The sequence below is a fragment of the Melanerpes formicivorus genome, unplaced genomic scaffold (assembly GCF_026170545.1).
Source record: "Melanerpes formicivorus ecotype bairdi unplaced genomic scaffold, bMelFor1.0.p_v2 SCAF_6, whole genome shotgun sequence".
In the NCBI taxonomy this organism is placed as follows: Eukaryota; Metazoa; Chordata; class Aves; order Piciformes; family Picidae; genus Melanerpes; species Melanerpes formicivorus.
Window position 1 is genome coordinate 34636397 of NW_027142358.1, and position 22467 is coordinate 34658863.

General features: G+C 48.5%; 1 protein-coding gene across 18 annotated transcripts in view; it reads left to right on the forward strand.

Moving 5' to 3' along the window:
• Positions 1-5367: 5367 nt before the first annotated feature.
• PLEKHA1 (pleckstrin homology domain containing A1) overlaps positions 5368-22467 on the forward strand; it is a 41002-nt gene continuing 23902 nt past the window's right edge. For all 18 annotated transcript variants that reach the window (XR_010987579.1, XR_010987580.1, XR_010987581.1 and 15 more), the window contains exons 1-2: positions 5368-5526; positions 21483-21643. Coding sequence is in view for 13 of the 18 variants with exons in the window: in XM_068140418.1 (XP_067996519.1) it covers positions 21503-21643 (141 nt within the window). In the remaining 5 variants the exon portion in view is untranslated. The remainder of the gene's footprint in view (positions 5527-21482; positions 21644-22467) is intronic.

Consider the following 22467-nt stretch of genomic DNA (forward strand, 5'->3'; position numbering starts at 1 on the left):
ACATGCAGGATGTGTGTTTATATAGGGAGGGCACACGTGTGATGATGTCCTGGTTCTGCTGGGCCAGAATCCTAGGCCAGTCATGGGCTGCAGGTCACTAGCAGTCAGCCAGGGCAGCTGGCCAGAGCTGGTTACAGGTGTGTCCTAGACCATAAACATCACACAGCACAAAGAGGGAAGCTTGCTGAGGGCAGGGGATTTTCTGCTTGCTCTTGCCTGGGCTCCTCCTCCCCTCCTGCTCTTGACAACTGCTTTGCTCTTTAGCATGACTGCTGTACCTTTAGCTGGGCTGAGGGTAGCTTTGTGTACCTTATCTGCCATTGGTACTACTGCTGCTGCTTCATTAAATCCATTTTCATTTCAGCCCATGGATCCCCTCTCCTTTCCCTGATTACTGCTGGGCAGGGCTCCTCCTGTATGAGAGCAGCTGCTGCAGCTTAGCCCCAGATGCAGGCTACACATAGACAGCTGTGCATTTTCACCCCTGTGTATCACAGAATCGTAGAATGGGTTGGCTTGGAAGGGTCCTTTAAAAGCCATCTCTTCCAGCTGCCCTGCAGTGGTCAGGGACATCTTCAACTGGAACAAGTGGCTCAGAGCTCCATCCAACCTGACCTGGAATGCTTGCAAGGGTGGGACTTTTACCACCTCTCTGGGCAAGCTGGGCCAGTGTTTCACCATCCTCAACACAAAAACATTCTTCACTATACCTAGTCTAAATCTCCCTTCTTTCAGATTAAAGAGGAGGTTCCAAGGAGACCTTACTGTGGCCTTCCAGTGTCTGAAGGGAGCTACAAGAAAGCTGGGGAGGGACTTTTGAGGCTGTCAGGCAGTGATAGGACTGGGGGGGGGAGGTGGGGTGGTGGAGCAAAATTAGAAGTGGGGAGATTCTGACTGGATGTCAGGCAGAAGTTCTTCCCCATGAGGGTGGTGGTCTCGTGTGAGGGGTTGGAACTGGGTGATCCTTGAGGTCCCTTCCAGCCCTGACAATTGTATGATCACCTCTTCTCCTGCCACAACAGGCCTTGCTAAAAAGACTGTCCCAAACTTTATTATAGTCCCCCTGTAAGTCCTGAAATGCCTCCCCATCAGCCTTCTCTTCTCCAGGCTGAACCACCCCAACTCCCTGCTCTTGTTCCTGTAGGTGTCCCTGCACTGTAATCATAAGGTCCATGCCCTTCTTGTGCTGAGGGCTCCAGAGCTGGCCCCAGATGGACCAGCACTGCAGGTGAGGTCTCACTGGAGCAGAGCAGAGGTGGCAGAATCACCTCTCTCAATCTGCTGGCCATGCTGCTTTTGATGCAGCCTAGGATGCAACTTGCCTTCTGGGCTACAAGTGCACATTGCTGGCTGGTGTCCAGCTTCTCATCCACTGTATGCACATTGTACATATACTGTGTGTAAACAGGGTATTTATAGCTCATATAAATACACATCTATCACTCCTTTGGACATAACTGTTACACAGGTATAGTAGAACTCCCACTCTCTACCAAGAGTCTCCCAGCCCTGTGAAATGAACACTTGTTCTGTAAGGTTCACACTGCTGCAGGTCACCCACCCAGTGTCATTTGTTACAGACAGTATCCTGAGCACTGGAAGCCCAGCAGGAATTGATGTCCAAACTCTCTTATTCCTGGCAGTGATGAGAATCATAAGCAGCTCCTGAGTAACATATTGGTACAGAGGGGGCCTGCCAATATTTTTCCCAGGCCTGAAGTCTGCAGTGAGAATACCTGCCAGCTTCTGGAAACTATGAATAGAGACAAGTGGAAAGGAAATAAGTGCCTGTCTCATCATTCTGCTGGAACACGCTGGGCTCCCTGCCAGCTTCTACACTGTGGCACTGCATGGGACAGGAGATGCTGCAGACTTTATTCTTGAACATTTTTAGACATTACAAGGTAGGTGAAAAATAGATTCTGACCTTTGTGGTCTCTGCACACCTACTTTGTACTGCAGAAAAATGGGAAAGTATCCACATGATCTAATCACTCCAGATCTGAACTTTGCCTGTTTGTCACCACAGTTTCTTTCAGCTGTCACGTTTGCACGCTGGACAGAGTGGAACACTGAAGATACTTGAAGTCAGTGAGCTCAGCTGAGCTTTAGCAGCCTGTGTGCCAGTACAATATCATGAGGATGAGCAGAGGGCTGGAGCACCTCTCCTGTGAGGACAGACTGAAGGAGTTGGGGCTGTTCAGTCTGGAGAGGAGAAGGCTCCCAGGTGACCTCATTGTGGCCTTCCAGGATCTGAAGGGGGCTACAGGAAGGCTGGGGAGGGACTGCTCAGGATCTCAGGCAGTAATAGGACTAGGGGGAATGGAATGAAGCTGGAGGTGGGGAGATTCAGGCTGGAGGTGAGGAGGAAGTTCTTCCCCATGAGAGTGGTGAAGCCCTGGAATGGGTTGTGCAGGGAGGTGGTTGGGGCCCTGTCCCTGGAGGTGTTTAAGCCCAGGCTGGCTGAGGCTCTGGCCAGGCTGATGTAGTGTGGGGTGTCCCTGCCCATGGCAGGGGGGTTGGAACTGGATGATCCTTGTGGTCCCTTCCAACCCTGACTGATACTGTGATACAACACCAGAACTATGAGCAGCCTCCTATTGAAAGAAATTTTGCTTTAAACTGAGGCATTAGGGATGACAATATTTATGTTTCTATGCACAGAAGGTTGTCTTGGACATCAAAGATTGATACCTAAAGGGTTTAGTGTTGAAACATAACCCTGTTGGGTTCACCTTGCATATCTGTAATTCCTGGGGGAAAAGCTGTGGCAGGGGCAGATGATTTCTCCACCTCAGCTTGGTCAGTGGCTGAGCTCTTCACCCTTTGGCTGCTCACAGGCACAGTTTGTGAATACACTTTTTGTGGCCTGTGGGGCTAACACAATTTGGCTATCTAAAAAAGGTTGTATCTCAGCTCAAGCAAAGAGAAGTTCTTTAGATACCTGATAGAGAAGCCCAGAGAAGATGTGGACACCTCATCCCTGGAAGTGTTTTAAGATGAGGCTGCATGAGGCTTTGAGTAACCTGGGCTAGTGGGAGGTGTCCCTGCCCATGGCAGGAGGGTTGGAACTGGATGATCTTAGAGGTCCCTCTCAACTCCAGTGACTCTGTGATTGCCTCCTCACTAAATAGAGGAAGAACCAGGCCATTTCTAAAGGAAGGTTGCAGAAGTATTCCATGAAGGAAATTAAGGTAAACAACAAGAGGAGGTTTGCTACCCGACTTCAGTGGAGGAGACTTGATGGGGTGCTTGGTGCCATGGGTTAGTTGTTTAGGAGGGTTGGATTGGTTGATGGGTTGGACACGATGATCTTGCAGGTCTCTTCCAACCTGGTCTGGTCTAGTCTATCCTATCCTATCCTATCCTATCCTATCCTATCCTATCCTATCCTATCCTATCCTATCCTATCCTATCCTATCCTATCCTATCCTATCCTATTCCCCAGTTTAAATGTCACCATCATCTTTTTTCCCTTCCTTATCACAATGCATGGTTATCCAAACCTTGTTTGGGAGGCTGGAGAAGGTGCTTGGCAGACTGCAGGCTGCCACGGTTCTCTCTCCCCCATCTTCTGCAGGTGTGCAACGAAATGTTTTTTGACTGCATGGCTTTATGATGCCCCAAAAGGCATATTGCTTTTGCAAATGGCTCTTCCACGAGCAGGGCAACCGCAGGCCACATCCTGCCATCATTTAGTGGGCTTGCCAGAGTCTTGATAGTTCTGTCAGCACCAGAAGTGTCAGCCTGGGACCCAAGCGGGGGAGGGACGCAGAGCTGGCTACTGTTAATTGTCTTACATTAACCCCAGTAAAACACTGTTAAGTGAAAATCATTCCAAAAATGTATGAATAATTGTGAATGGAGTCCAGATTGAAAAGCTTTTTGGCTCTTGCAGCTGCAAAGTATGTGACCTAGCCGGGCTTTGATAGGGAAAAGCTGCCATGGGAATGGTATGGCATTGTTTGGGGCTGACTTCAGCTTTTATTGTTGAGCTCTGATTGCAGCTTTTGTTTCACTGCAGAGCGAGTTTGGTCCTTAAATGCCAGCCCCAAACAAAGATGTATTGACAGGCAATGGCCGAGTTCAAATGGTTTCTATTTTTAGATATATCATGGCTTTAAGCTAGCAGGGGAAAAAATAATGTATTACTATTTGGGAAAGCATTGAGCAAAAAAGAGTCCAGTGGAGGGTTACAAAGATGAGGAAGGGACTGGAGCATCTCTCTGATAAGGAAAGGCTGATAGCCCCGAGACTGTTTAGCCTGGAGAAGGGCAGCCTGAGAGGGGATCTGATCAATAGCTAAAGGGACGGGGGCAAGAGGATGGAGCCAGAGTGTTCTCAGTGGTGCCCAGCACCAGGCACAAACTGGAGCAGGAAGTTCCACCTGCACATGAGAAACAATTGTTGTCCTGCGAGGGTGCCGGAGCCCTGCAGCAGGCTGCCCGAGCCCTGCAGCAGGCTGCCCGAGCCCTGCAGCAGGCTGCCCGAGCCCTGCAGCAGGCTGCCCGAGCCCTGCAGCAGGCTGCCCGAGCCCTGCAGCAGGCTGCCCGAGCCCTGCAGCAGGCTGCCCGAGCTCTGGAGCAGGCTGCCCGAGCCCTGCAGCAGGCTGCCCGAGCCCTGCAGCAGGCTGCCCGAGCCCTGCAGCAGGCTGCCCGAGCTCTGGAGCAGGCTGCCCGAGCCCTGCAGCAGGCTGCCCGGAGCGAATCTCTCCTTCTCGGGAGAGATTCCACACCCGCATGGGCATTGCCATCCCAGGCAGCCTGCTCCAGCAGGGAGGTTGGGCGGGGTGGCCCCCAGAAGAGTTTGGAGTGTAATTCCCGGTAGAACTGGTTCAGCATCATTACTGGAAGTTGCTGTTTGCCGCTAGAATCGTAGTGACAGTGCCTTCAGAAGGCTTTGTGGTGGCATCTAAGCTGACAAAGGCTCTGTGGGAGGTGTAGGGAAGCTTCTCCCCGCATGCAAGCTGCTCATTCCGCCTCTGAGAGTCCCTCTGCTTTAAAGGCAACACCAAACCCAACGTAACCGCACATCCCCCAGAGAGCAGAGCTGCAGGAAATCACTGTGAGCAGTGACCGGTGTCTTTGTGTCACGGCCGATGCCTTCCCCCGGGCTTCCCTGACGCGCCCCAGCACCCGCAGCCCCACAGCCAAGCCCACGCCCGGCTAACAGCTCCCAGCAAGCCTCGCTCCTCAGGGCACCTTCCGGACTACGGCTCCCGTCAGGGCCTGCGCGGCAGGGCAGCGCTCCGCGGGGCCGCGCCGACGCTGCCCTTCCCAGCGCACTACAGCTCCCAGGAAGCCCCGCAGCGCCCGGTGCCGCCCGGGAGGTGGCGCTGCGGCGCATGCGCACGGCGGGGCGGGGGCCTCGGCGCTGTCGCCGCGGTCAGTGAAGTTTCTTGGGAGGAAGAAGGGGGCGGGCGGCGAGAGCGCCGAGCCGGGCCGGGAGGGGAGCGCGGCAGCAGGCGGCGAGTCCCCGCACGGCCCGGCTCTCCTCACGGAAGCTCCTGGACTGCACTGGGCTCCAGTAAGTGTCTCGGCCCGGGGCGGGATCGCTGAGGCGGGGCAGCGCGGTCCGGCCCTGTGGGGAAGGCGCCTGGGTGATGCTCTTCCTTCCTTCCTTCCTCGCTTGCTCGGTGTTGGACCGGGCAGGGCACTGTCCTGGTCCTTCGGCGCTTCTGCCTTTGTGTGGCTCCCCCATCGCAGCCGCTTCGTGCCCTTCCCTCCCCTCCTCCGTGCTCCTCCAGCCGCTGCCTTGCCGTGGGGACTGGCCCCTGTGGCACCTCGGGGACGGCGTACGGGAGGGCTGGGGCGGACCTGTCCTGGTGAAACAATCAAGGCTCTGTCACGTCCCCAGAGGTAAGAGGATGATCTCATAACCCGTAATATATTTGTGTGTTTTTCCTTGCCCCCCCCCGCGCCTCTCTCTCCGTCTGAACTTGGGTCTTTGAGCAGGACGGGAAGGAGCGATCTTATCTGGGCAGCGCCTGCCGCGATGGTGCCTGCCGCGATGGTGCCTGCCGGGCTGTGGGCTCCGTGGGCACCCGCCTGCCCGGCGGGGCCTGCCTCGGTCCCGCTCGCCTGGGGTGCGGGAAGCTCAGCTGGAGCTCCCTGGGCAGCCGGGTGTGACCGGGACAGCTAACGTGTGGTGGCTGGCTTTCGAGGGCGCTGGTTCTGAGGAGCGCTCTGCAGGGAAGCTGGAGCCTGTGCTAGCAGTGCCAGCCGGCGCCCTGCGAGCTGTGTCCCAGCTTCCCTGTAACTGGGGCTGGTTATTTACTGAAGCAGAGCGTCTTTACGTGGATAACTGGACTGTAAATCAGTGTTAAACTGTAACTAAGGCTGTCGTGTGCGCTGGCTTTAGCAGATGCACAGGTCCAGGTAGGCGTTTGACGTGCTGCTAACCTAACGCGGATTTGAATGCCGCCTGTGTTATGGGCTTCCCTTAGGTGTAACCAATGCATAGCCTTCATTGGAGGCGTTCTGTTAGCACGGAAAATGTTTGAGAGGTAACATCAAGAGGACAACAGCTCCTCTCTGGGGAAGGGCCTCCTGTTCTGAGGTCTCTTTTCAAACAATACTCCTCCTTGGTCAGGTTGTAACCAAGCAAAAGGAGCAGTTTACCTTCAGGTGTGGAAATGGCTATTAGTTTCTTAGGCACGGACACAGTGACGGTGCTTAGCTGAGCTAAGCTGCACGGGAGAGAGGTTTTCAGTCTCATTTTTTGAGATTCTGAAGAGCTGGGTTCTCTCCCTGTTTCACCCTCTTAAAAAAAGCACAGTGCATTGAAAGAGTCTGCTAGACTGCTGCCTTCTGCAAATGTTCTAGTGTACTAAAAGAGGCCATCACATCTGCAAGGATCTCTTTTCTGCCCTCCTTACCTAATCCCAAACAGGACAGAAGACAGTGCCGTGTTTGATTATGCAGTTTGGGCCTATGGGGTGCCAGGGATAGCTTCTCCCTGTTGAAACCGGCAGGATTTGGGTTTTTTGTTGTGTTGGTTTTGGTTTTTTTCCCTTTTCTCAGGTTTCTTTCTTTGATTTGTTCACTTCCTCTTTATCTTCAGCTGTGTTCATTATGATGCAGCACAAACAGTCTTCGCTGTGCATGGCAACTTAGCCTGCTTGCCCTGCAATGAGTTAGTCTGTCTCTTAATGACTGTGCTGCACTTCTAAGGATGGGGGTTTTAGTTGTGATGGAGTAGGATGAAGTCTTGTGTCAGTTCGTTTCACAACAGGTGCAGCTTTAAAGCAGCTTCAGTGGTTCTTATGAAGGTCTGTACATCCAGTTACAGATAGGAAGGCTTTCTGAATTTCATCACTTGCTCTCCTGAGGCTCTGTGTTGACAAAATCACAGGACACTTGCTGCACTCTAGCAGGTCTTTGCAATGGGTTTGCAACAGTGCGTTTGCCTTCATGGTCCCTGCAGTCTTGTCTCCTACTTCTGGTTGTTATTTTGACTTGAGAGAGTCCCACAAGCAGCAATACACAAAGCTGTCAGATAATGTGGAGCAGAGAAGTGTAGAAGTGCTGTTTTCCTGTTTGTCACATGAGTCACTGTTAAAAGTGGGCTGAAATCTCTCATGGTAGAGAGATTCTTAGCCTGGTTGATATTTGGAGAAGAGCCTTGCAATTCAGGGATAAATAAGCACTGATGCTGCAGAAAGTGGTAATTCAAGAGGCAGTATGTGGGGAGTCTGTGTATGTTGGATATCACTGATGCTGGACTGCTGGAGACAGCTTTGCATGAACAACAAAACTCTGTGGCTCTCTCACGTTCACTGCAGTTATCAGGCACTGTGATGTTGTTTTGGTAGTGTAGAAGACTGAGCTTTGAGCTGGTAAATGATGAACACAGAATTCATTTTCTTAGGCTGTTTCTGTGTTTTCTAGCTGTGGTTTGCCTTGTGTTCCGTTGCAGAGCTCTGCATTTCAGGGGCAGAAAGAAAGAAAGAGATGTGCAGAAGGTCACTGACAGGTACAGGGCAGCATTGAAATGCTTCAGAGGAGCAGATGCATTTGTGGAGTCATAGAATAGGTGAAGTCCCAACAGTTGATAAAGAAAATAAGAAGCATTTTACTATTTCCCCTTCCTTTCTCCTTTGATTTATCCTTCCTCGGGAGTGGTAACTGAGTGACAGGAGAGAGGCACACACAGGGCAAATGAGGCAGGCCTGTAGGTGAGGGGAAGGCCTGAATACAGGAGGCCTTGGGTTTCCCAAGTAGCTGTGGCTCATTTCAGAAGGTGAGGGAGCTACTTCAGCAGAAATGATGGAGGCTGGCTGTATGTCAGGGAGTCAGAGTGCAGGAGAGGAAGTGCAGAAGGCAGTTTGTATTGGCTGTAACGAATTAGAAAGAACTTGAGGACGTTACTGAAATGTGAACAGATCTCCACTTGTAATGCAGCCTCCAGTGTGGTGTTGGACATGACCCAGACTGCCAGGCCTGCACAATTCCTAATCTATTTTAGTAGATTTGGAATTCCATCAGTGCCTTTGTTACCCAGGGTTGCTGGCCATTTAAGCTGACAGTTATCACGGTAAGGGTAGCTCCTTCAAATGCAGCAAAGCGGCGGCAGGGGGGAGTCACTGCATGTTACAAGTGAGACGTGGCCTTGCATCCTGGGATGCCCTCCTCCTTCTGTCCAGCTGGATGTCTGAAGAGCAGCTTGTGACACAAGAGCAGGCCTCTTTCTTGTCAGGGGGGCCTTGGGGTTTATTTCTCCTGATTAATTCGGAGCAATAGAAAGGTGATTAGAAAATACTTAGCGAGGTTTGGATCCAAAGAAACCTTTGTGCAGCTGTGTGGAAATACAGGAGAGCAACTTCAGTGCCAGAAGATGGGAGTTCTGCTAAAGCCAGTTAGCTAAAAAGATTTTCTCGAAGCAGAGCAAGTGCTGTAGATGGCAGCAGGAAGCAAATGAAACCACAGATTGAACAGTGCAGGTATTTTGGGGGATTTGAGCCCAACTGCATCCAGATATGGCCAGAAGCACTGCTCTCAATGCTTTTTGAAGTTATACATCAATGTCACAGCTCTAGAGAGCTTGTCTGGCACCTAGAAATAATGCAGCTGCTTTTCAAAAGCCCCTACCTGCTAACAGGTAGGATTCAGGTTTTGAAGGCTCACTGTAATGCACAGAATGACTGAAATGAGTTGGAATGGGAGGTGTGGCTGAGCTGTTCCAATGTTGTTGTTTTGCTCTGCTCTTGCAGTGATCTCTCATGTTAGGCCTTTGAAAATGTCTAAGTCTAAGGTCATCTTGCTGCATGCTGTAGCCTGCCATTGATAAACATGTAGATATGTATTCATATAGGGCTCAATTGTATAAATAACACTTTCCTGTTAGTGCTAGGTAAAGCAGCAGGGGTTTGTTGCTGTTGAGGAAGGAAGCTTGGTTCATTGTCTCAGCACTAAGCAGCATTTTTTCCCTCCAGGGACTTGCAGAAGCATCTAGAATGTGTAGGTGTTTCTTTAATCTTGAAGAGGGAACTCATTAAGCTTTCTGGTGCAGAACTGTATGAGCCACTTTCAGCAGATGTTATCTGCATGAGCAGGGAGTTGCAGGTCTGGTAGACATTTGTGGCATTCAACAGTTGAAACAGTTTTCAGGTTTGAACATATGCCCTTGCCTTGAAAATCTGAATAGTTTCAGGTATTTTATGTAGAAGAAAGGTGGTTCAGTGGTGAGGTTGCTGCTCTGGGACTTGGGAAACAGGTTCAACTCACTGTGTTGCCAAAAGCTTCCTGTGTGGCCTGGGACGAGCTGCTTCTCTGTCCCTCGGTTCTCATAGTGAAAGTGCAGAGCAGCAGCAGCCCTGCGTGGCATCGGTGTCACAAGGAGACGTCAGCCAGGTGCGGTGGTAACACGGGGATGTGGCTCCGTTGTGCCAGGAGGAAGAGGTGCAGAGACTGCCTGCATTACAAGCTGAGGATAAGCCCCAGGCAGAAGGAATAAAACCAGAAAAATAGGGCAAGGGGGAAAAGGTTTGACTGGAAATCTCTTGTGCCAGCTGAGAAAGCAAGGCAAGTCCTTCAAACTTAAGGAGCATTGCATGGTGCTGTTTGTTTAACAGAGTATGAAAACAATGCCCAAAACACCTGAATGAGCCAGGCAAATCTTTTCTCTTACAGTTCAGCCACACAATGAACAATAGCAAAACTGTCTCTGTCTGCTCTTTGGAAAGCTTTTAATTCTGGCTGGCCATTACATCCAAACCTTTGAGCTATCAATTCTGTTCCTTTGCTCTGCTGACATGATAGACAGCATCTCTTAAATTCAGTCTGATTTATTGCCTCTTCATGTGAAAGGGGTTGAGGAAAGATAGCTTTTCTACTTCCCTGCTCTCCCAAGGGGAAGCAGATTTTGCAGCCACCTCTGAAGAGCAGTGTCTTTAAGTTTGTAAAGCTTGAAGTGGTTTGGATTTGAAATCCTCCTGGTGGAACTACCAGATGGCATCGTCATCGCCTTAAACTGAGCATGGGGACTAGGCAGCAGTCACCGAGCTTTGTAAACATGTTTTCATCGGTGAGAGGCAGCACTCCCAGGAGCAGTCTCCCTGTCCTGGCAGCGAGGTGATAGATTCAGTAATTGAATATGGACTTGTTTATGCTCTTCACGGGTGCCGTGGTACCCACCGCCTTTACATCCCGTGGCCAAGGCAGTGTGTTTGGACTTGTTCAGACTAGCGACTTAATGAAGTGCTCTGCTGCCGAGTGCTGAAACAGTTACATGTCAGGTTTGTTGTGAGAGGGAGCCGTCCTCTTCAAGCTGCACTTCAAAAGATGTTGTTAAATGTATTGGTTAACTCTTTAGGGAGGCGTATCATAACAAAGGGAGACTTAGGCTGTGCTGCTAGCTCCTCTAGCGAGTTATTTCTATAGCTAGCAGACACTTGTGCTGCAAAGTTATGTAGCACTGCTCAGAGGATGTTCATGCCTCAGAAGTGCTCCTGCTTATGCAGGACTTCAGGCCTTGGTTCTGTTTCTTCATCCTTAATCTGTTCTTTTTCTGCTTAAATCAGGTTCACTGTGGGTGCTGTAATTTATGCTGTCTTGCTGATTAGGTGCTGGGGGCCTGAGTTTTGGCCTGAGGAGCAGGATTTCATTGGGAGGGCCATTTGCTCCCTCCGTGGGGGAAGGCCCCAGTACAGTCTGTTGAAACCCAGGCTGTTGCACACTCCTGGTACGTTCAGGATTCCCAGGCACGTTGTTGCACACACAGGGAACCTGTGATTCTCCTGGAGTGCTTCCATTTCACTGTGTGTAGGTCGGGCAGCAATGCTGTGAAGTGCCAGGAGCCTGGTGACTTCCTGGTGCAGCTGGGATTGCTCTGTAGATGGAGCATTGTTGTTCTCCATACTTCTGCTTTGAGAAACAGCAGTGTCAGTGCAGGCCAGCAGCTGTGCACAACTGGCATGTGTGTGTCACTGCACACCTGAGAGGAAAGGTAGGGAGGGTCTGCACCAGACGTGGGCTGTACCTGCAAGAGGACAATGCCTTGGGCTCGTGGCTTGCTTCCAAGGCTGAGGCCTGCTGGAAATGAGTTGTGTGAGAAGTTACAGTGGAGCATGTGCTGCCAGGGGAGTGTTGGTGTGCTGGTACTGTCTTACATGACCTGCCCTTGCAGATAAGCCTTTATTTTGTGGGCTTTCACTCTGTATCAGGGGAGGCTTTTGTGAAATACACCTAAGTGGCATTTGATTTGCTTAAATTAGAAGTATAAGAAAGCAGGGGAGGGGAAGGTCACTGCTTGAAAATGTTGCCATTTGATGGGAGTTTAATGTTCTCCTCCCCCCGTGCTAAATGAGTATTGGTTCCCTTTCATGAGATAGACAAAGCTTTCTTCTTTCCAAAGAACTTTCACTAAATGTGAGCTTACTGAAGGCTCTGGGATTAGTCCTAATTGCTGCAAATCCTTGTGTAGTGCTAATGTGGCTGGTGGATAAGCTGGATTCTGGAGGATATACCCAGTCTTCCCAGTAACAGGAACTTTGCCTCACCGAGGGGCTTGTGCAATGGAACGTGGTCTGTACTGCAAAGCCCACGGCTGAAGTGAGTGAAGTGAAAGCTGAATGGCCACAGTTTTTCCTTCCCAGAGTGTTAGTGTAGATGGAGCACTGCCTTTTTGTTCTGTTTGGTTTTGAATTGTGCATTGGATACAAAAAGTTGGTAATCAGTTACTTGTGTTTTCTGTTTGGTCTCATTGAGGCCTTTTGATGTTTTCAGTAAGGTCAACCCAAACATTCTTCTGATGGTGCTCTTTTCATTCTTTGATACTTCATATGGGCTGAAAAATCAGTTATTTGCAGCCCTTAGACTGCAGTTGGCTTGCCAGAGCTCACAAAGATGCATCTGTGCTGAGGTCACTGTGGATGAGATGGTTAAATGTCTTGAGCCTGTGTTCAGATGGCCTGTTGCTGCTGGTAGACATGTAATGTGAAATCACAGCTCCCAAGCACTGAGCTCTTCAGAGCTGCCTTTAGTGTGTGCAGTTTAATGGAATTAGTCTGAGGACAGGATTAGTGCTTTCAAACTTGGAACTTGCCTTTGGATCTGTATGGAGAAGGAAATCTTTTACTACTCCAGTGCTCTCTTAAGCTTCCCCCTCTCTGGCTTCCACCCAGTATTTGCAGCACAACCTTTCGGTGCTACTGAGGCACGTAGCTTTTTTTACTGTAAGTAGTACTTTCAAAATGAATTCACCAGACTCCTCTGCACATGCTGCTGTGTCCTCACTGATCTAAGAGGGCTCTGTGGAAACTGAAGAAGGCATTTTCAACTTGCTAATTTCCTAACCAGCTGGTCTTGTGAAGGTTTTTTTGTACTTCACAGGAAGGAGGTCTGTGTTTGTGCTGGGGAGTTTACACCCAGGATTCAGAGTGAAGTTCTGGCTCAAACATGGCATTCTTTGTTTGTTTTGGTTTAAACCATCCTCATCTTGCTGCATGGCACTTCCTCAAGTCAAGTAAGCATCCTCAAGATTGGTAGTCTGATGGAGAGAGTCTTTGTGCTTCAGAGTTGTGGGGATGCTTTTGAGACTCTTGCCCTTTCTTATCTGAACCCCATTTTGGGTTGAATTTGAAATAGCTGACAGCTGTGGCATCTGAGTGCTTGGAGTGGTTGGCCTAGAAGGAACAGTTGCTAGTAACTGAAATGAGAAAGGTTTCTGCTCATGACTGACTAGTAATAATAAGCAATCCTAGCAGGTAATGTGCTTCTGCCCTGCTTCAATTCTAATTGAGGTTAGTTGCCAGCAATGGAGCCATTCCTTTGGAGCAGTGCATGTGGGCATTTTGAAGAGCAAGCACCTCATTTGTCATATTTGGAGTTGCACACACAGCACCAAACAATTGCAAATACCAATCACTCTGAAGCTGCTGCATTAAGCACTGTAACTGCTCTGTAACTGGGATCAGTAAGCTCTTACAGATTTGTTTGGAGGCTTGCATGCAGTAAGTCCAAGTGAGTTAGTGTGACTGTGGTTTCTTTTCCTCTGTTGTCCTTATCTCTAGTTTCATCTCTTCTGGAGTAACTTTGTATTACCTACATTTAATGTGGAGTGATGAAAGCTGTTCTGTCTGTTGTGGAAATGCATTGAAGTGCTCTCGCTGTCTTGTAGCTTTGTTTTGCTTTCTTGCTTTCTAGGCTAGTCATCACTCATATTTTATTAATAGACAGATTTCAAGGCTGGCTTCATTACACAAGATGCTTCCTTTTTATTTGTGTTACTCAGTGCAGTTAGAGGGACAGTTAAAATGCTTGTTTAAGCTGGGCAAAAACCATCAATAGGTGAGGGGGTTTGTCTGGGCTGTTTTCAGAGATCAGCAATAGAGAGGATGTTTGCCTCCTGTGCAGGGCACTTCCTCATTTCATCCCATCCCAAAGCCTTGGCTGCTGTTGCACACACCTTAGAATGGAGGAAAGGAGTCACATTCAGAGCATGAAACCTCACTTAGAGAAATTCCTGCAAAAGCTTTTGGGGAAGTAGGATTCTGTTCCATGGTGGAACCTGTAGATATTTGAAACGAGCATGATGGATTCAAGGTAACTTGAGAACGTTTTCCTAAGCATTCCAGTTTTCCTCTAGGTCCCACTGATTGTCTTTACATAGTCCAGGGCAATCTTGCTGCACTTAGCTAAAGGTGAAGAGCTGCTGCGTGGGTTGATGCCATTGTCGTGGTGAGTGTGGTTTGCTGCTGAGCAGTGGGGCTGGGGGGCTGTGAAAAACCTTAGCTGCCAGCGTAGCAAGGAGGGAGGTGATGCTCTGAGTTAATTCACTGCATTTACCTTTGGTGATTAACTTCATCTCAGTTGTTTCTTGCTTCACTTTGGGCCAGTGGTTTCTCATTGTTATCCCAAGGGTCTTGAGGTGTCACAAGTCTGACTGGATTGAATCTGTGCTGAAACAAGGCTTGTCAGCTGCCTGCTTTGGTGCTTTTCCCTTGTGAAAGGTGTGTTTGCATACATGTTGGTTATGTGTGGATGTTGCTGTAGCATTTCAGTGAAGGGTATGGAATAAAATTAGTCATTCAAGTTGGCTGAGATACAATGGGAAAGAAGGGAATAGTTAGTTGGCTTACCCTGGTTTTTATAGCAAGTCTTCCTGGAAAAGAGCAGGCCAGATCATTCTGGAGACAGAACGGTGAGGGAGACTCGAGTGCAAGATAAGGTAGCTGGTTTGGGGAGCTGATGCACACCTGCAAATGATGATTCTTCTCTCTTGCAGCCTGGTTGGAATTTGGATTAGCTACTGGGGAAGGGATGTGTTGTTTGCTTGAGGACAGGAGAGGTCAGTGATGCCAGCATGTATTTCAGGGGTTTTCATTTTGAAGATTAACTTGTGCCCAGCAATTCCCTCGCAGGTGAATAATGGCCTTTGGCAGCTGCTTTCTTTCCTGCCTGACCACGTTAGAGAAGGAGTCTAAATTTAGGGAGCAGCATATCCTGGAGTTCTCATTTGTTGATGTAGGTAAAATGTTGCTAGTAGTTTCACACACTTGAGCAAATCAAAGCCACGTCTCTTCTGTTGATCAGAATCGCAGAGTCTGTTGCACCCTCCAGAACCAACGTGAGCCACTGAAGCCCCTGTGAGAAATGGGAAAGCTCAGCCTGTGGTTTAGAGCAATCCCAGATTATCATTGGTTGTCATCAGAATTGTGCCCAGGCTCTCTCTCCAGTTCCTGGAACAGTGTTTTGCTGTCATGTTTGGCTATGTGGGAAATAGTGGCTTTAGGGGGTTCTGGAACGTGAGCAGAGGTGTTGGCTCTCCGTTTGAATCATATGTAGGGTTTTGTGCCTCTACTGCAAGCTTTTCAAGGTGTTGAAAATACAGCAGCTTGAACAGCTGTCCTGGAAGATTCATATGACTTGTTCTCAGAGGTTGTTCTAAGCTGGCTGTCTCAGGGTTGGGCTGGTTTCCACTCTTGTCCTCTATCTTGTCCTGGATATATGCAAGGAGGAAAGTTTTCATTGCTGCGTTCTGCAAAGTATAAGCAGTATAAGTATAAGTATAAGTCTGAACTCATCCTTTACCCTGGGGAGTCAGCAAATGCAGTCAGTGGCCAGTAAAAGAGATGACCAACGGGAGAGTAGCTGATTTACAGCAGGAAGCTGGTAGCAATTGCCTAGGCAAAAGCCAAGAGCACTCAATCTTGGAATTACAGGAGGGCCTGGGAACTTGCTGGGGGTGCTGCTCACCTTCCCTTTGCCCCCGTGGAGCTGTTGATAATGGTAGAGCTTTAAGAGGGAATGGGGAAGGAGGAGGATGGGCATGAGTCATGGCATCATAATATATTTATTGAGTGGAGTTTTATGAATGGGGTTCATCATTTCATGGGGATGAATAAGTAGGTATTGTCTGTTTGTTAATCTTCTTAGCTAATAGAAGAACAACCCCAAAGTCATCTCCTGTGGTAAGTTAAACCCGGAGGCCGACGCTTCGACAGGCTCCCAGAGCAGGGAGGGAAACTCTTACTCTGAATTTAAAGAAATGTAAAACTCTGTCCCAAGCTTGGGGAAAACCCATGTAAAAATAAAGCTAAAGGTATTAAAAGCAGTGTTCTTCCTTCTGTATTTCTTAATCCAGCTCTGCTGTGGGTAGTGCAGAGCCTTGCGTGGGTATTTAGCCCTACAAAGTTCTACCTTCTCCAGTAAGCCACTGGTCAGTGGTTTGTGCCTGCTGTGGAAACCAAGTGTTAGCTGTCAAAGGAGAGTGGCCCATAGCAATGCTCCCTTGCATGCTACTTTACTACTCTTGTATATGGCCTTTGCACTTGAGGATGGGGAGGCAAACTGGAAAGGAGGAGAAGGCAAGAGCAGGTGCTGGCGTGGCACTAAAAATAGAGATTCCCGTAAGGGAGTTGAAGCAGCCAGCGAGAGGCTGGTGTGCTTCAGCAGGTTCCAGTTGTGCAGCCATGCATTTGCAGCTTCAGCCTGGGAGAAGGTGAGCTGTGGGTTTATTTATAGTGGTGCCCAGGAGGCCAGGCAGCCCTCAGTTTGAGATATAAATGTCGAGGCGTGTTGGCGCCTGGTACAGCTCGGAGGAAGAGCGCGGCGAGAGGGGAAATCCGAGAGAGGCCGGGCTGGTGAGCCATGTACCTGCTGAAATTAGTACACTGCTGCTGGAAAGAGGGATGTGAGACTGCAAAAACAAGTGAAGCCTCCTCTTTGGATTCTAACACAACCCTCCAAGAAGGAATTTTAAGGAGCTGAGAGTTTCTGAGCTCTTGAATGTGAGTGTCAGTATGCAGGACAAAACAAGCTGTAAAACTATTCTAGCTTCTGGTGGATTGTGGCAAGAACAAAGAGGAAATGGGCCACAGGGATTTGGGGTTTGTCTGAAGCAGCACTATGTCACTGACCCACTCCTCCCTCCCCTGCCTCCCATCCCCACCCCCACACAACCCTCTGGGGAGGGAAGGCAAACTAAAATGAAGCTGTATGTAATCTCTTAGGCGCTTAATGCCTTCGGCTTTCCTCTCTAAGAGTCCCTAATCTGCTTCTCTTATTTGATTCTAAAAATGGGTGGAAGTTATTACACTGTGCTGCAGGTTCTGCTGCAGGAAAGAGCTCAGTGTGCATGGAATAAGAGCTGTAAAACAAACAGACTTTTTTGTTGTAGAACCACCTGGAATAATGTCATGAGGAATAAATCCTCTGTGTAAGGAGGGATCTGCAGGCTGAGGACACTGAAGTTGAGGCTGTGGTGAATTGGGAGGCTCATCTTCTTACACATCTCTTACAGTGAGGAATTTGTGTTGGAGCTCTGTAGTTCCTTTTATGCACCTTAAGAAGTGAATGTGGAAGGTGTCCAGAGAAGGGCCAGGAGGATGAGCAGAGGGCTGGAGCACCTCTCCTGTGAGGACAGACTGAAGGAGTTGGGGCTGTTCAGTCTGGAGAAGAGAAGGCTCCCAGGTGACCTCATTGTGGCCTTCCAGGATCTGAAGGGGGCTACAGGAAGGCTGGGGAGGGACTGCTCAGGATCTCAGGTAGTGATAGAACTAGGGAGAATGGAATGAGGCTGGAGGTGGGGAGATTCAGGCTGGATGTGAGGAGGAAGTTCTTCCCCATGAGAGTGGTGAAGCCCTGGAATGGGTTGTGCAGGGAGGTGGTTGGGGCCCTGTCCCTGGAGGTGTTTAAGCCCAGGCTGGCTGAGGCTCTGGCCAGGTTGATGTAGTGTGGGGTGTCCCTGCCCATGGCAGGGGGGTTGGAACTAGGTGATCCTTGTGGTCCCTTCCAACCCTGACTGATACTATGGTACTGTGATTCCATGGGTGCTGCTGGTTTGGGCTGTCTGGGGCTGTCAGGAAGGGTGTCGTGGTGGTGGCTCTGCCATGTGTGTGTTCAGTGCTTTAGGAACTGGGAGGAAGGCACAAATTGATTTGTTTTGTACTGCACATTACACATTGTGGTTCCTCAATGAATGCTGAACACAACTGGTATTAAATTTGAGTGGAACCATGCCAAGGTGTAACATGGTGAAAGCAGAGTTTGAAAGCTGGAAAGCAATTGCATGATTTCATCTTTGTTTGATTTCAGTTTTACACTAAAGTTAGAGTGGCTTCAATCACTCTTTCTGTAAGACCATCCATCTGGTAGCATCAGTCATTCCATGAGGATTGTTGGGCTGATAGGAGGAAAGCATCAGTTGCACCACTGAACCCTTGAATGATAGTTTATGCTGTATTTTAATCAGAGCACAAAAGAACTGCAAGTAGCATCCTTTGGTGGACTAGGAATTAGCTAGCTTTACTCTGAAGTAGAAAATCCATCAGTGTAGGGCTGGTTTCTTCCCACTTACAAATTGACTTAATGGCAATGGAGAGCTGCTCAGTTTTGTCATTTGCCAGGTGGGGAAGTAAGTGTTAAGTTCAGCAGCAGTGAATTGCATGCCCAGGATGGAGCACTGGGAGTATTCTCCTTTCATTTTTATTAGAAGGGTTTCTGAAGCATAGAGAATAGAATAGAATAGACCAGAATAGAATAGACCAGACCAGGTTGGAAGAGACCTTCAAGATCATCACGTCTAATCCACCTAAACAACTAACCCATGGCACCAAGCACCCCAGCAAGTCTCCTCCTGAACACCTCCAGTGATGGTGACTCCACCACCTCCCCAGGCAGCCCATTCCAATGGGCAATCACTCTCTCTGTGTAGAATAGAATATATGTATAGAATAGAATAGATTCTCCTGTAGGAGAGAAGTGCTTTGAAAATCCAGTTGGTTTTAGTCAATGATTCTTAATCCATTTGTATTTAAAATGCCAGTTTTCCTTGTTTCATTTTCTTCACATCTGCAGAGGACACAGCTTAAGCCTCCTCAAACTGCAGACCAGCCTCCAATATTTGCCTTTTTTAAGCACAGGGCTTTTCTGGGCATCAAAAATTGATGATGTTAGGCTGCCTTGGTGTCCTGGAACTGCCATGTGTTTTGTTGAGAGAGCACCTGGCACAACTTAGGACAAGAGTAGCAAAGGACACGTTTTATCTTATCTAAATGAAAGCAATGTGTGCTGCCAAGTTCTGCCAGCCAAAGGTGTGACTGAGAGAGCAGCCACCCTTGAGCTCCCTCCTCACTGCAGATGTGTTCATGGTGAGATGTTGCCTCCATGTAAAGTGACCCCAGGAGCCAGAATGTGAATTACTGATGAATGTTTGTCATCATCATAACATTGTCTTAAGAGTGCTTAAGTGTCCCTGCTGCTACTTAGAACTGGGTTACAGAAATTGCCTTAGCTCTGTGGTACTGCATTTGAGGAGCACACCAAGAACATGGAGATTACCCTAGTAAAGTTTGCTACTCCTTTGAGGAGTTAAATTCAATCAATACCTTCAATGTGGAGTCTTCTGCCTGCTGGAGGCAGAAAGAAAACCAAATAGAGTAGAATAGAACAGAACAGACCAGGTTGGAAGAGACCTTCAAGATCATTGTGTCCAACCTATCATCCAACACCACCCAACCAACTAACCCATGGCACCAAGCACCCTGTCCGATGACCAGCAAGCCCTCAGTGGAAGGTTTATAGACATTGAATGTCCTTGTAGCTGTATAGAAAATGTCTTGCCTCTCAAACAAGTGTGTAAAGTTTGTTGTACACAAAACTGCCTTTGGCTTTCGAATGTAATGGCTAAGATTAAGCAGCCCAAAGCAGCAGTGTGCTTAGCAGTCACTGCTGTCATACTGCAACCTCTGCAGCTCTTCTTTGCAAGCACTGCTGGACTGAGACTCTTAGATCTGGTCCCTGCTGCCAGACTTCATGTACTGGCCTTGAGTTCACAGCAAGTGTTGGTGTTGGGCACAAAGCAGGTTGGTTAGTTTACAGGTTGAGTTAAATCATGGAATCATTGAATAGTTTGAGTTGGAAGGGGCCTTAGAGATCTAGTTCCAACCCTGCTGCCATGGGCAGGGACCCCCGGCTATTAGCCCAGGTTGCTCAAGGCCCTATCCAGTCTGGCTCTGAACACTTCCAGCTCTGGAGCCACCACAGCTTCTCTGGGCAGCCTGTTCCACTGCCTCACCACCCTCAGAGGGAAGAATTTCTTCCTAATGTCTGATCTTAAAACTGCTTAGTAGAGATTCTTCTCCCTCGGGATGAGGATCATGATACTAGATGTTAAGTAATTGCTTTCCAAAGTAGCTGAAGCAAAATCTGACTAATGTTCTAATCAGTCATCTGAACTGTCAGATGTAAATGCAAGCATCTATCTATATATTCCTACATCTGGACCTCCAAAAGAAATGTGTGCTTAGCTGGAGAGCTGACTCCTCGAAATCCACGCTTCCAAGTGTGCTTAACCCTGTGCTGGGTTTACTGGGCTGTATCAATAGCTAGCTACAGGTAGTTATCAGACATCTGCTTCACTGTGTGTGTTTATAACTGTATTTAAATCAAATAAATTAAGGAAGCAGGAAAGGTAAACAAGCTCAAGAAATATTGAAAAGAAACTTGCCCATTCCCCAGGGAAGGCTGGAAGAGGTTTCGCAGTGTGAGACGTGCTTGAGCCTCCTGTGTCTCGTGTTCATGGTTTTAGCTATGTACTCTCTCTGAGATTTGTAACAAAGATTGGCAGCAGCCTGGTTTTTATCATACTTAACTCTTGGTGCAATTTCTAGATGCACATGCAAGTTCATCTTTGCTCTTAAGTTAGATGGCTGTGCTGCAAGGGAAAAGGAAGCAGGTAAAAAGGGCGGCCAGGGGCTTGCGGTAAGACAGAGCAGTAAAAGGTGAAGCAGGCAGAATGGGAACAGGTGGTCAGCAGGACAGATTTGTAGTTAGTTTCTAAAGCAAAATAAAACCTGTCCAAAAATCCCCAAACCACCCCAAACTGATCAAAAGCCTGCCAGGCTCGAGCTTAGTAGCATGTGGGGGCTGAGGATTTCGGCTGTGTGCTGGCAAGCGTGTTCAGTCTCTGCTGCTGCACTCAGGACTTCACTCTGACTATTTAAGGATGAAAAGATGTCTGTTCTTAGACATTGTTAGCATCCAGTTCTGTCTGTGGGAGAAAAGGAAAATGGGAAGTGTTTCTAAAAGCCTTTTGTTGGATTTGCCTTAACCAAATCTGAGGAATCCCTCTGGACAGTAGAGCTGCTATACAAAGTTCCTTTCTTGACCGTGAAAGGCAACGTCCAAGAAGGAAGTCTAAACCTAGTTGTCTTGACTTGGTGTTAGTTGTGGAGGTGAATCTCTGATTATTCTGTGGTGATCTTGTGAAAGCTACTCTTCATGCTCATGGGCTGTTTAGCTCTTGTATCTTTGCACTTAGGGTGTTAGAAACCTCAGAGAGATGCCTCCAAGAAGTGAGACTGACCTGTGTGAAAATAAAGGGGTGGGTGTGGGGGAGCAGCTCCACCTCACTGAATTCCTCTCTAGAAACTTCTCTAAGCTGTTGGTTGAAACTGCTCAAAATGTCATGGGTAGGCACAGAAGAGTCTTGAAGTCAGTCATGAGGAACCTTGCTGAATGTCTGTGCTTTGTGTTGTGCAGTGTGATGTTGAGGGTCAGCAATGCCTTATGTGGATCGGCAGAATCGCATCTGTGGTTTCCTAGACATTGAAGAAAATGAGAACAGTGGCAAGTTCCTGCGGCGGTACTTCATCCTGGACACCAGGGAAGACAGCCTGGTGTGGTACATGGATAACCCACAGGTGAGACGTTCTTGGCAAGAGTTTTCTGGCTTCTGCCAATTGCCACCTTTGAGATACTTGTAACAAAGTTTAAAGTGGTGTTAGCCTGTGGAGCCAGAAGGGAGGGAGGAAAACAGTTGCATGAGTGCAAGAATTGCAGCCAGTGTTTCTTCTTTGCCCATCTGTGCACTCTCTTCAATAGAAATATGAACTGTATTTTTTCCCTGTAGGACTTTACCCATTACTCTTAATAGTAAAACCTCCAAAACAGCTTGGACAGAAATGAATTGCCAATGTATGGAATCTCAATATTGGCAGGGGATACAGGGGACAGAGGGAAGTGAGAGTTTGATCCCACTTAAAGTCAGTAATTACTGCTGAATTGTGATGAGCTATATTTGTTTTCTATTGAGTATCTTGAGTGTGCATGGCAGGTTCCCACAGGCACTAGGCCAGTGCTGTACAGGATAACCAGATGAGCCAAATCACATACTAGTTCTACTACACAGGTCTTTTAATTCTCCTTAAACCCTGGGTGCCAGTATGTAGTGCTCTTACCTCAGCAGAGTCAGCCATTGAAAAGCAATTTCTAAGGATGCCTTCAGTTTCCGCACACCATGACTGGTCTGTGAGTGAGAAGAGCTTGTGTCCCCCATGATGGACAGCATCCCTTACACAAATGCTACTTCTGCAAAGTACACACATCACTGTGTTTTCTAGCACAGAGGAGAGCAGAGAATTACTTCAGGTTTGGGCACAGAGTCAGTAAAAGTGTAGGATCTGGGTCAGCTGCCAAGTGTCAGCCAGCAGAATATTCATGTACTGTTTTGCCAGAAAGACCAGAC